The sequence below is a fragment of the Nuphar pumila genome, chromosome 9, assembly GCF_984573655.1.
Source record: "Nuphar pumila chromosome 9, dmNupPumi1.hap1.1, whole genome shotgun sequence".
Classification (NCBI taxonomy): domain Eukaryota; kingdom Viridiplantae; phylum Streptophyta; class Magnoliopsida; order Nymphaeales; family Nymphaeaceae; genus Nuphar; species Nuphar pumila.
The window spans coordinates 96,508,563-96,522,744 of record NC_143257.1 but is presented as its reverse complement, the minus strand read 5'-3'; the positions used below and the strand labels follow the sequence as shown (position 1 = coordinate 96,522,744).

The following is a 14,182-nucleotide window of genomic DNA, read 5'->3' as shown; positions in this document are numbered from 1 at the left end:
TAATGTGCAAGCATGCACGTCAAGAAAATTGTCGGATGTCATAAAATGACAATGCCAACAATTACTTGATGATATGAGAGGAAAAAGACAAGAAAGAAAGATGAATGAGGTAGAAATGGGGTATGCATAGCCCTGGAAGGATGTGTATTACGAAGATGAGCTCCCTACTTTTGATCCTAGAACCCATAGCATAGAATCAGAAGTAAGAAGTTTTACAGCGAAGGGAAAAGGTGTGGTTGGTGAGAGTAATAATGTTACAGGCACAAAAAGAAAAGGAAGAGGAAGGAGTTCTTCGAGAGGACCAGGAGGAAGAGCTAAAGGCTCCATTAGGAGCTTTTTCCCTCATAAGATTGCCCCTAGAGCACATCCCAACAGTCGTACTGCTATGACTCCAGCCAGATGTCACGGTTGGGAGATGGTTCTATGATGCTTGCATTCCTTTCAATGCGGCAAATTCCTTGCATTTTTAGGCAATGGCAGATGAGATAATTAGTATCAGGTCTGGATACATGATGCCTTCGTATCATGCTTTAAGAGAAAAAAATTTAGATGCCGATGTGAATGAAGTGAAGGCTTATTATGATGAGATGAATCGAGGACTTTGATAAATTTTCTTGTCTATTGTCCCAAAAGAACCATATCTTTTAAATCAAATGATTTGTCTGATACGCTCAAGACAGATGCATTGTTGAGGGTTTTTTACCAGGTTGTGGAAGAGGTTCAACTTCAAAACATTGTACAATTCATTATTGATAATGCAACAAATTATAGGGCAGTAGGTAAAGAATTAACAAAAAAATTTAGGTCATTCTTTCGAACTCCGTGTGTTGCCTAATGCATAGACCTCATGCTAGAAGACATTGGCATCATAGATAAGGTACATCGGACAGTTGAATGCTGCCAAGAAATTATTAAATTTATTTATAATCATGCATGAGTTTTGAGCCTAATGAGAAAGTACACTGGTGGTGCTGAGTTGATTCGTAGTGTAGTTACTAGATTTGCTACGAAATTTTTGTCAGTGCAAAGTTTAGTAATGAATAAAGCTGCACTAAAAAAAATGTTTTCACCAAATGAGTGGAATGCATATCTCCATGTACAAAAAAGAAAGCCCAAATAAATTTTAGATATTGTATTTAGAAGTGAATTCTGAGATTTATGCATAAAGTTATTGAGAATAACTATACCTTTAGTGAAGGTGTTTCGATTGGTTGATAGTGAAGATAAACCAGTTATGAGTTATCTCTATGAGGCAATGGATAAGACAAAAGAGGCCATTAGAGATAATTTGAATGGGAAGAAAAAATTCTACATACCTACATGGGACATCATTGATCATAGGTGGATTGGGCAACTTCATCAACCTCTTCATGTTGCAGCATATTATTTAAATTTTGCATTTAGATATTCCCCTACGTTTAAAATGGGCAAAGAAGTCATCAAAGGACTTTTGGATTGCATCGAAACCTTGAACCCCGATTATAACATTCAAGATCAAATTCATAAGGAAATGAAAACTTATAATAATGCATTATATGATATGGGGAGACCTGCAGCAGTGTGAAACCGTGTCACAATGCGTCCAGGTAATTTATTTTGTCTATTTTAATTTTAATTTCAAAATGTTATTTAATTATGATGTTTTGTACGACTATATATCTGTTATTATTTTATAATTGATTTCTCATTTTCTTGTTTTTCTTTTCAGAGTTGTGGTGGGCTAGGTTTGAAAGTGATGTTCCAAACCCGAAAGCTTTTGTCATTCGCATTCTAATCCAAACATATAGTACAAGTGGATGTGAGAGAAACTTGACTATCTTCGAGCAAATTCATACCAAAAGAAAAAACAGATTGGAGCACAAAAGGCTCAATGACCTCGTCTACATTCGCTACAACTTACGAGTAAGACAGAGGTATATAAAATTGTAAAGTTAATTTGTCATTTTCATTTAAAACTTAACTAATTTTTTAATTTTTTTATGTCATCTTTTTTAGGCAAATTAAAAAGTTATTAGCGAGGGACAAAGAGCAATTTGATCTTTATCAGTTTGGAACATTTTGATAAATTGGATGTATGGGTTGAAGAAAAAGCAGAAGCTCTTTTGAATTAAGAGGACATTCAATGGATTAACATGGAAGGAGCACAAGAGGTAGATGATGAAGACCCCATGGATTAAAAATGCATTTTCTTCCTTATCAATATAGCAACTTTATTTCTAAGAGACCATTTGAATTAGTGCATTCGGATGTATGAGACCGGTACCCATTATGTCTAAAGGAGGATATTCATATTATGTTGTTTTTGTTGAGAATAGGTGGTTTTAAGTTTAAGCTTTATTAAATTAGGGGGTATTTGAAATTTTATTTAATCAAGGGCTTAGATGTAATTTCGTGTTTTTGGCTTCTCTCTATTTAACATAGAGAGTAGCTGCCCTAATAGTTAAGAAGTTAACTTTTCTGTGCAGCCGTCTCTCTCTCTCTCTCTCTCTCTCTCTCTCTCTCTCTCTCTCTCTCTCTCTCTCTACCCAAGGTTTGGTATTTCTCATCCATCCTTCAACATGGTATCAAAGCGGTCGATCGTGGGATCGTGATCAATCGTGAACAATCTACGATTGTTCTATATTCAAATCGTGGGAGCGTGATCGATAGCCGATCGTGGGAGCATGATCGAGTTTGATCAAAGCACAGTTGATCGTGGAAGGTGTCTCAATCGTGATCAAACTTTTATCTAATGAAAATATTTCTCCAATCATGTCAGCGATTTTAAAAAAAAAAATTTGGATATGCTGCTGGTCGTGGATGCTTGTTGTGGGTGTGGTAGCCTCTTCTAAATTTTTTTTGACTACCTGCTGCCGTGGTTCTTTGTTGCTGAGTTTCTTCTTCGCTGTCAGCGATTTAAAAATTTTTTTTTGGTATGCTGCTGGTCGTGGATGCTTGCTGTTCAGATCTGGCAGTCGTAACCCTTTGAACCTCGCCGTGATTTTTGGGTTTGGCAGCTTATAACAGATAGTATGTGCTGCTGCCGTGATTTTGTATCGTGTCCCTGGAAGAAATGATTTTCCTTCTTCCTCTGTCGTGATTTCAGCATCTACAGTGGTTTTGGCAGGGTCGTGAAATAATTTTTGTTTGTCGTGAGTTACAGCATCTACCTATATGATTTCAGCAGCAACTTTCATGATTTACTGTTGTCAGTTTTGATCCTGCTATGTATCACCACAAGGAGACTGCATTGACAACTCCTATCATCCATGCTGTCGTAATTTTAAAAAAAAAAAAAAAAGAATCATGTTAGTTTCGGTTGTGCTCATGTCGTGGAAGCAACAAGCGTGGGGAGAAAGAATCAGATCTGACTGATTTCACATCCTCCAAGAAAGTAGCTTGCTAATATAATTGTTTTTTTTTTGGAATCAGCAGGCATGATTCCCTGTGGTGTTGAAAAATATTCAGTTTGTGGGATTCTTGTCGTTTGACGTGGGATTCTGAGTTGAGTAATGCTACTGGTTGTTGTAGTGGCGGATGTGTGATGGTTACACACATTAAGTCGTGGTGGAAGTGTGATCTTGATTTGCAACCTATAGCCATCTTTGGGTGAGGTGGAAAGTTTTTTTTTTTAAATTATATTTGGAGTTTGGATCTGAACAGTCGAAGGGTGTGTTTCTCAGATTTCATTGGTGAGGTCAAAACTTGATATAGTCGGGCTCGTAGGTGATTGTGGGTGTGCGCGTGTGGTTGCTCCTGCACTTTGTGAATCAAGCCCATTAGTTTATATTATGGCTCAAGTGGTTAAATTAGATGCGGATTCCTCCAATGGTTGTGTAACTCTTAGCAGGGCTGAATATGACAAGCTCCTTGCTTTACAATCATCCAATTCGAAGTCTTTTGTTGCGGAGGTTGTGTGCTCGGCAGGTAATGGCCTATCAGCTCAAGGTGGTAGGTGGATCATTGATTCTGGAGCCTCTGGTCACTTGTGCGGAAACTCGAACAATTTTTTGAGTTTAAAACCTGTGACAGGTCAAAAAGGGGTACGTCTTGCTGATGGTAGCTCTTCCCCAATTGTAGGGCAGGGAAACATGTCTATAACCCCTAATCTTCAATTGTCGCATGTTCTTCATGCTCCTTCGTTTCCATAGAATTTATTATCCGTCAGTCGTATGACAAAAGAGTTGAATTGTAGAGTGATTTTTTATCCTATGGGATGCACCTTTCAGGACTTGCTGACGGGGGGAAGAATTGGTGGTGGCTATGAGGAAGGTGGTTTGTATTACCTACACCAACCAGAGGTTTCTGCCCATTCTGCTGTTACATCATCCTCAAGTCCTCTATTGTGGCATCATCGTTTGGGTCACCTTCCAGTGACAAAACTTCGTCGCGTCATTTCTCATATACCTTCCTCAGTTTCTTTTCAGTGTGAAATATGTCAATTGGGAAAACATTGTCGAAGCTCTTTTCCCTCAAGTCAGAGTCCATCAAGTCAAGGATTGTTTGATCTTCTTCATGTAGATGTGTGGGGTCCGAGTAGGATTCCAAATAGGTCTCAGTGTCGCTATTATCTAGTTATTGTTGATGACTTCTCGAGACTATCGTGGGTGTTCTTGTTAAAAGATCGGTCTCAAGGTCCTGTCATTCTTAAATCTTGTTAAAAGATCGGTCTCAAGGTCCTGTCATTCTTAAATCTTTAATTGCAGAGATCAAAACTCAATTTGACATGTGTTAAAATTGTTCGCACTGATAATGCTCGAGTTCAAATCCAAAGACTTCAATTCTACTCTGTTAATGGGATTCAACCTCAATTTTCATGTCCCCATACCTCCCAGCAAAATGAGGTGGCTGAGAGGAAACATAGACAAATCCTTAATGTTGCTCGGTGCCTTATGATTCAATCCAATATGCCTACTACATACTGGGGAGATGCGGTTTTGACAGCCGGGTTTCTTATAAATCGCATGCCGTCAAGTTCTGTAGAAGACCAGATCCCAATTCAAATTCTCCATCCAGAGGCTCCTCTCTTTCCTATCCCCCCTAAAGTTTTTGGATGTGTGTGTTTTGTGCATAAGCTGGGTCCTGATCGAGATAAACTTGATGCACAGTCTATTAAATGTGTTTTCCTTGGGTATCCTAAAAACCAAAAATGATATTGTTGCTATGACCCTATATCCCATAAAGAGTATGTCAGTGCAGATGTTACCTTTTTTGAGTCTATTCCTTATTTTTTGAGTACTACTCCAAGGTTACAAGAGAGTCAGAGTGATGTTTTTCCTCTGCCAATTCCCCCGTTTCCTTTAGAATCGTTCACTCCAAAGCTTGTGGCTCCATCCTCTGGGGAGTCTCAATACAGAAACCCTCCTATAGTGTATACTCATAGGTTACCACCTACCTCCATGCTACCAGTATCTCCATCTCCTGAGGCAAGTATATCTGAGCATACTGAAGTTTCTGCTATTGATGAGGATCTTCCTATTGCTCTGCGAAAAGGGAAACGACAGTGCACTCTTCATCCCATTTCTCAGTTTGTTTATGAAGTTAATCTTGGGGCTTATATGAAGAATTTTATCTCGGCTTTGTCTGCCTCCTCCGTTCCGCTTCATCACAGTCAGGCTCTATTCGACCCCAAATGGATGCAGGCTATGCAGGATGAGATGGATGCCCTATGTTCTAGAGGCACTTGGGATTTGGTTGATCCTCCAACTGATGCAGATATTGTTGGCTGCAAATGGGTATATACCATTAAATATAACTCGGATGGGTCAATTGAACGGTACAAAGCCCGGATGGTTGCAAAAGGGTATACTCAGACTTATGGTATTGACTTTTTTGAAACTTTCTCCCCAGTTGCTCGTCTTGGCACTATTCGTCTTGTTCTTTCTGTTGCTGTGCACCATGGATGGCCCTTGTTTCAGTTGGATGTCAAGAATGCCTTTTTGTATGGGGATTTGAATGAAACTGTCTATATGCAACAACCCCCAGGCTTCGAGGTTCAGGGGGAGTGTAAGAAGGTGTGCAAGTTGAAGAATGCTATTTATGGCCTGAAGCAGAGTCCAAGGGCATGGTTTCATAAATTATTTGAGGTAATGTCGAGTTTTGGCTTTGTCAGGTCAGCTTCAGATCACTCCTTGTTCATCAAGAAAACCAATGTTGGAATTGTTGTTATGGTGGTATATGTCGATGACATCATATTAACAGGGAGCAGTGCCCAAGATATTTCTGCCACAAAAGATCATCTTCAGAAACACTTTGTTACTAAAGATCTTGGTCACCTTCGATATTTTCTGGGTATCGAAGTTGCAAGAAACAAAGAGGGCTTAGTGTTGTCTCAAAGAAAGTATGTGTTGGACTTATTAAAAGAGACTGGAATGCTAGAAGCCAAGCCAGCTAATATTCCAATGGATCCCAAAACTCACATGTTCGATGAGAAGTCTGAGTATGTGGACAGTGCCAACTTTAGATACTTGGTGGGTAAGTTACTATATATGACTGTTACTAGACCTGACATTTTATTAGCTGTGAGTAAAATCAGTCAGTTCATGGACAAACCTACAAAAGTTCACTGGGATGCTGCTATGATGGTTATTCGGTACTTAAAGGCATCTCCTGGTAAAGGTCTGTTGTTTAAACGAAATCCATCTTTGGACGTTGTTGCTTACACTGACGCAGATTATGCAGGATCGGTTGAAGATAGGAAGTCGACATCTGGATTCTGTGTGTTTGTGGGAGGAAATCTTGTTACCTGGAGGAGTAAGAAACAAACCGTTGTAGCCAGATCTAGTGCTGAATCTGAATACCGAGCAATGGCCCAGACTGCAGCTGAGATTATGTGGGTAAAATCAATCTTGACCGAGCTTCAAGAAAAAGTATCCCTACCTATGTTAATGATATGTGACAATAGGGTTGCTACATATATTGCCAACAACCCAAGTGTTTCATGAAAAGACTAAACATATTGAAGTTGACTGTCACTATATACGTGATTTGATTCAGGCTGGTTATATTTGCACAGATCATGTATCTTCCGAAGATCAAGTTGTTGATGTCTTTACCAAAGCCCTTGCGAGGCCTAGTTTCTTCCATTGTTGTGACAAGCTGAGCATGATCGATATCTATGCTCCAGCTTGAGGGGGAGTGTTGAGAATAGGTGGTTTTAAGTTTAAGCTTTATTAAATTAGGGGGGTATTTGAAATTTTATTTAATTAAGGGCTTAGATGTAATTTCGTGTTTTTGGCTTCTCTCTATTTAACATAGAGAGTAGCTGCCCTAATAGTTAAGAAGTTAACTTTTCTGTGCAGCCGTCTCTCTCTCTCTCTCTCTCTCTCTCTCTCTCTCTCTCTCTCTCTCTCTCTCTCTCTTTCTCTACCCAAGGTTCGGTATTTCTCATCCATCCTTCAACAGTTTTTATTGATGATTTTACAAGATACACTTGGGTTTACTTTATTAAAAATAAATTTGATGTCTTCTCTATTTTTAAAAATTTTCATATCCTTATTCAAAATCAATTTCAAAATAATATAGCAATTTTTAGAGTTAATTCCGCAGGGAAGTACATGTCAAAGGAATTTCAAAAATACCTTAAACGAAATGGCATTATTCATCAAAGATCTTGTCCTAAAACTCTCCAACAAAATGGCCTTGTCGAAAGAAAACATAAGCATCTTATCGAAATAACAAGAACTTTTATTATTTCTAAAGATGTTCCAAAGGACTTTTGGGTCGAAGCCGCTCTTTCTGCAATTTATCTTATAAATAGGATGTCATCCCCATCCTTAAAAAATGCTTTTCCCTTTGAAAAATTGTTCAAAATATCTCCGAATTTCAAAAGATTAAGAATTTTTTGTTGTAAATGCTTTGTTCTTTTTCAAGGGCAAGATAAACTTTCACCAAAAGCTCTTGAATGTGCATTTATTGGCTATGGTGAAAATCAAAAGAGATATAGGTGTTATGATGTTAAAAATAACAAACTTTATATTTCAAAAAATATGACTTTTCCTGAAGAACAAAATGAATTTGAACTTCAAAAACCCAAGGAAGATATTGATTATTATTTTATCTTTGACTTATTACCCAGAAATGAGTCTAAATATTCTAATGATACTATTTGTGATAATATTTATGATGACAATTCTCATAAAAATGATGATCTGCTTCATCAAAATGATGATTCTCCCAATGAGAATTCCAATGATATCCCTGTATGTACTTGGCGTGAGGGAAATGAGCATCAAAATACTTTTGACATATATTCACAAAATCTCCCTTTAAATTACCAAGTTGAGGAACTCCTACCTCAACGATCCTCTAGGAACATTAGACCTCCTCAAAAAAATTTGTCATATAACTCATTTTCCTCAAATTATAGAGCTTGTCTAATGATGATTGATTCCCATCATGAGCCTTCAAACATTAAAGAAGCTAAGCAATATTCACATTGGGTAGATGCTATGCACCTAGAATTAGAAGCACTAAACAAAGCTAACACAAAAATCGTAACTATCCATTTGGGTAAGAAGGCTATTGGTTGTAGGTGGGTTTATAAAGTAAAAACTAAAAGTGATGGGTCATTAGAAAGATATAAATCTAGGTTAGTTGCTAAGGGGTATGAACAAAAATATGAAATTGATTACGAAGAAACATTTGCCCTGGTTGCTAGGATGACTAGTGTAAGAACTCTAAGCCTTAGCATCTATCAAAAAATAGCTTATTTACCAATTAGATGTCAAAAATATCTTTTTAAATGGAGATTTTTGTGAAGAAGTCTATATGGATCCTCCACCGGGTCTTGGAATAAAAAATAAAAAACTCTTAAGCTTAATAAAGCTCTTTATGGTCTTAAAGAAGCTCTAAAAGCTTGGTATGGTTGTTTCACTAAAATTGTTCTTGATAGCGGATTTACTTCTTGTCATAATAGCAGTGCTCTTTTTGTTAAGAATGCAGGGGACCACATAACTATCTTACTATTGTATGTTGATGATATCATCATCAATGAGAATGATAAAAGGGGCATTGAATCTATTAAAAATATTCTTAAAAATAATTTTGATATGTTTGACCTTGGATTTCTAAGATATTTTTTAGGCATTGAAGTTGCATATTCTCCTAAAGGATATGTTATTTCTCAAATGAAGCTTGCATTATATATTATTGTTAATTCTGAATTAACTGACAAAAAGAAAGTGGAGACTCCAGAAGTGATAAACGCTAAGATGAGAGCCAATAATGGACATCCTTTAGAAGACCCCAATCCTTATCATCAATTAATTGGATCTCTAATATATTTGTCTATTACCAAGCCAAACATTGCTCATGTTGTACACCATGTCATCCAGTTTCAAAATACTCACACTACCATTCACATGGCAGTTGTCGTGCGAATTATCAAATATCTAAAGGAAACTATAACAAAAGGGTTATTCTTATCTTTTTCTTCTTCTTCAACTTTAATTGCTTATATTGACTCCGATTGGGGTGAAAACCCAAATAATCATATTTCTACTACAGGTTAATGTGTTTTTCTTGGAGAATCATTAATTTCTTGGAGATATAAGGTGTTTCTATCTTCACAGAAGGCGAATACAGGGCTATAGCCACCACTACAATTGAACTTGTTTGGTTAAAAAGTCTCCTCAAAGATATGAGAGTCATCATCTTTTTTTCTTTAAAGTTATGTTGTGACAACAAAAGTGCAATCTACACAGACAGTAATCGTACATTCCATAAATGGACAAAGCGCATTAAGATGGACTGTCATTATGTTCGAGATGAATTCTTATGAGGTACTATTAAACTTCCATACGTCACTTCAGAATACCAGCTTACAGATTTTTTCACCAAAGTTTTACCATCCCTTAGGTTCTCCTTTCTTCTAAGCAAACTTTCGGTGATCTCACCGTCAGTTTGAAGGGAGGTTGTTAAAATATATGGTTAACATATATATATATATATAGAGAGAGAGAGAGAGAGATTTTCTTTATGTTCTTTGTAATGCTTACTAGGGGCAAAATAGTCTTTTCACTTGTAAATATGCATGTCCACTACCTTTTTGCTTCCAATATGTGTATAAATAGGGGGTTTTGCCCTACTTATTCTCTATGCTCTTTGAAGCATTTTCAATCAAGGATTCTTTATATTAAGTCCTCTCTCTCATATTGTGTGTTCATCACTTGGCCCCTGATGGCTTATTGTATTTTTGCCCTTTAGTGGCTTCTTGTTTGTATGCTTGTGCATCTCTTGTAGTCATGTTGTGCCATTGTTCTTTGCACTAGTGTTTCGATGCATGTGTAACCCCTCTTGTATGTTAAGCTTGTTCACAAGCATTCTCTTAATAATATTCCTATATTTTTTACTTGTGTTTTAGCCCCTAAGTGGCTTGTGTGGTTGTGCTCTTGTATTGACCCATAAGTGGTCTTGATTGTGTATGTTCTTGTGTTCTTGTATGCCCATAAGAGGCACCCACTTGTAGTCTTTTTGTATTTTCATTAAATGTACCTTCCAGATTTCTTTTGAGAATAAAGTTCAAGAAATGATTGTAAAAAAAGAATTCTCTTTTTGAGCTATCTTCTGGTCCAAAGATTCTCTTAATGGATTGAGGCCATGTGATTATCACTTGATAACTTTGGGGATAACTCAATCAATCCTTGTAGAATTCTCTCTCTTTAACAAAAGTACACATTTTTTTGCCCTTACAAGGCAAAAAGGTTGAGGCCAGAATAATCCTTGTCAACTAGAAAATTATTAGAGGATCAACCAAAACTAAAATAAACACTTAGGCAAACATGCACATGGACTGGGTGTCCCAGTCAAGCTGATGGCATGTCAAGTCAGTCTGTATAACTGGGGTCTGACAACCTATACCATTGCATTGGGCATTCCTTGTTCAGGTTATAGCATGTGTGTACTGTGAAAGAACAGGCTCTACATTGGTGAAAGTACATAGCAGTAGTCAGATGCAAACATACCCTTATTTTGAGGATCATGCAGATGACTGGCAAGAGAGCTCTTAAGTGCATACTCATAAACAAGGAAAAGTTCTTCTTCACTTGCCGCATAACCAATTAGTTCTACCTTGACAAAATTCAAACACAACTCAGCACCACAATTGACTGCAGCATCAGTCAGATATATAAACGATAAAAATGATGAAAGCATTGGAATGAAGGTATACCAAGTTTGTGTGATGAACCTTGCAGAGAACTTTTATCTCAGCCATGAACTCCTTAGTTTTTGTAGCTGTCATCTTTTTTATAGCAACCTCCTGAAATAATATATAAAATATAGCTGTCTAAACTGATGCATTGGATGCTAGATAAAGATTACAGTAAATTTACCAAGGATTTTCAATATTAATAGAAACAAGGGAAATGGAAATACAAACCTGATCACGAAGCATGCCATAGTATACTGAACCATATGTACCATGTCCCAAGAGATTCGAATCAGAGAAACCTTCAGTAGAAGAGAGAATTTCTTCGTAGGTAAAGATTATAGGCTTCTCAATGTGAAATACTTCAGCCATCATATCTGCACGAGTTTAAGTTTTTGTGATTGAATTAGCAGCAAAAGAACTGTAAACTAGGAAAAAACAAAAGAAGAATAGGTATGGGCCAACTAAGAACGGAAATGGAAATTATTTCACCAAGACTCACCTAGAGAATTACTTTGATGGACATCATTGATTATGGGAAATTATTCATAATGGTTAATAATAATCGTTTTTCAAAAACTCTTTAACAGGGCCATCAAAGACTGACATGTTTGCATGAAGCAACGATACAATTTATAACATGGCCTACTTTTCCATGTTTTGAAAGCGCAGTTGATGATTTAATGGCCATAGAATGTGAAAATTGTTGAATAGTGTATTTCATGAGAAGAGTGTAATATATGTATTACAAATGTGTTGCTACCCTTCTAGTCACGTACATATGATTATTTTAGAAGAGCTTTTCTGTAACTAGCCAAGAAAGAAAGTCGACAGTTTGTCTTTTTGCACAATCAAAAGGGTCGATATATGTTGTAATCCTCCATTCATTCTTTATCCAATGAAGTTTATTTGAGTTTTCCTCTCCTTTTATCTTCTTCTTGATTGCACTATGGCATCAAAGCGATATTAAAATACGAAGCTGTTGAGAGGAAGAAACTTCATCTGGACTGACCGATGTTCAGGCTCACCTCAATTTGTGTGCCCAGCCGCTGATGTCAGTTCAGACCATAGTCACCAATATCACCTATATTTTGAAAATACCGCGATATATTGGCAATTTCAAGGTTGCCAATAATATCGGGAATATATCGCGATATTTTCAAAATATCGGCAAATAGAAAATATCATGATATTTTTGCGATATTTTCTGAGTTTTTTTTTTAAATTTAAGTTTGCATTTCCTATTTTTTTGTTTCTTTTATATTTTAAAACCTTTAAAACATGTTTCTTTATAATTTTGAAAGAAAAATAATACGCAACTTATTGTTTTTTGGGTTTTTTTGTTGTTATTTATATTTTTTTCAATTTTTTAAACTCCCGAGATTTTCCCGAGATTTATCAACTTTTGAAAATCTCTCCGAGAAATACCCTCGCCGAGAAATTACCTTTAAAGATACAGGTGACTATGGTTCAGACATTGAGATTTTGGTTGATTAAGGCCGGATTTTGCTAGTTCTTGATTTTAGAAGTTTGATGGAATCAAGAATCTGGATGATCGGATGAAATCTTGATTTTCTATGAATTTTCTGTACTTTCTGGGAATTTCGGTGGATAGTAGCCCGTTTGCATGAATCTGTTGATTTTGGGATTATCGGTGGTTTTTGTTGCTTCAAATTAGTCCCAATCATGTAGTTTTTGGTTAGGAGGCTGATTAATTCAGGTTTTGGGTGTTACATTGGAGATTTGGATATGGTTTTGTTGAGATTTCTAATATTTCATTGGGGCGGTAACCAATTTCTTGAGATTTTCTCCTATTTTGAGTATTGTTCTACATTTATTGCTGCTGTTTTTTATAGTGACTACCTTCAGTCAGGTGTATTGTGCTGTGTTGGTCAGATTTTGCACAATGTAGCTCAAATATTGGTATTTGGGTTGTTGTTGAGTACTTTATCCAGGTATTGGTGTACTGTAGTTGGGGGTGGCGTATTATAGAGAAAAAAGATTATTCATATTATTCCCATCAAATTCGATAAAACTAATTTTACATTTTGTGTAAGAACCACAAATTTTACACTAAAACTTAAGAATTATGTGGATTTGGGCCTAGGATCCGTTATTGGATCCAAAAGAAAATTGCGTATATTAGTGTATTCTAGTAATATTATATAAATAAATATTTAAGAAATTAGATTTTTTCAAATCCACGGTTCGGACCCAAGTGGATCCAACCCCTGGGTCCACTAATGTTCATGCGACCCGGACCCAAATCAATTTGGGTCCAGCCTCGCAGGTCGGGGGTCGGACCCGGACCCGACCCACTCCCTGTAATAAACTTTTATTACAGGGAGGAATAAAGAGGGGGGGGGGGGGGGGGGCGATAGGAGGGCCGCCCGATAAACATAACCTGTGAGGGGGGAGAACCCCTCCCCCGATATATCGGGTGTTAGGGTTCGGCTGAACCCTAACACGCAAAGGGAGGGAGAGTTGGGGGAAACCACCCCGCAGCCGCCGGGAGGGTATACCTCCTTTCCTTTTCGGGAGGCCACCCACCTACAAAGGAGGGACCCCGAACCCTTCCTTCTCCCTCTCTCGCTGTCCCATGCTCTCTCTCACTCTTTTCTACCTTTCTAAAACTCGAAGCTCCCTCCAATCCCAAGCCGCAGCTCGAGGCCTTGCAGTGAGGAGTCAACCTCGCCGGTGGTGGTGCTGTCCAGGCCGACCGGCCCCTCTAGTGGATGCCGCAACAACCTCGCCGGATAATGGTAGGTTATTGTGCTTATTTTTGTAAGTATTTTATGTTTCGGGATGATTGGGAGAGGGTTTTACGATAGATGCTACCATGAGTAAGGGGGGGGGGGGTTCGTATTTTACCCTATTCGAGTAGAGGATGGGGATTTATAACCGTGGGGGGGGGGAACTGTTTTCTTTTTTTCTTTTAACCGATTGGGTGTTTGTTGATGATTCATTCCTCATTCTCGGATTAGTGAACTAGTACGAAATTTAGATGTTAAATCTATATCCTTTTCAATCGAAAACCCTAGTTCGAATTGTGTT

General features: G+C 37.5%; 1 protein-coding gene across 1 annotated transcript in view; it reads right to left on the bottom strand.

Moving 5' to 3' along the window:
• The window catches only part of LOC149828730 (lysM domain receptor-like kinase 3), a 119,894-nt gene that overhangs the window by 12,245 nt on the left and 93,467 nt on the right, over positions 1-14,182 (bottom strand). The window contains exons 4-6 of the mRNA XM_090017698.1: positions 11,360-11,505; positions 11,150-11,239; positions 10,944-11,049 (exon numbers count right to left, since the gene is read on the bottom strand). Coding sequence (XP_089873824.1) covers positions 10,944-11,049; positions 11,150-11,239; positions 11,360-11,505 — 342 coding nt within the window. The remainder of the gene's footprint in view (positions 1-10,943; positions 11,050-11,149; positions 11,240-11,359; positions 11,506-14,182) is intronic.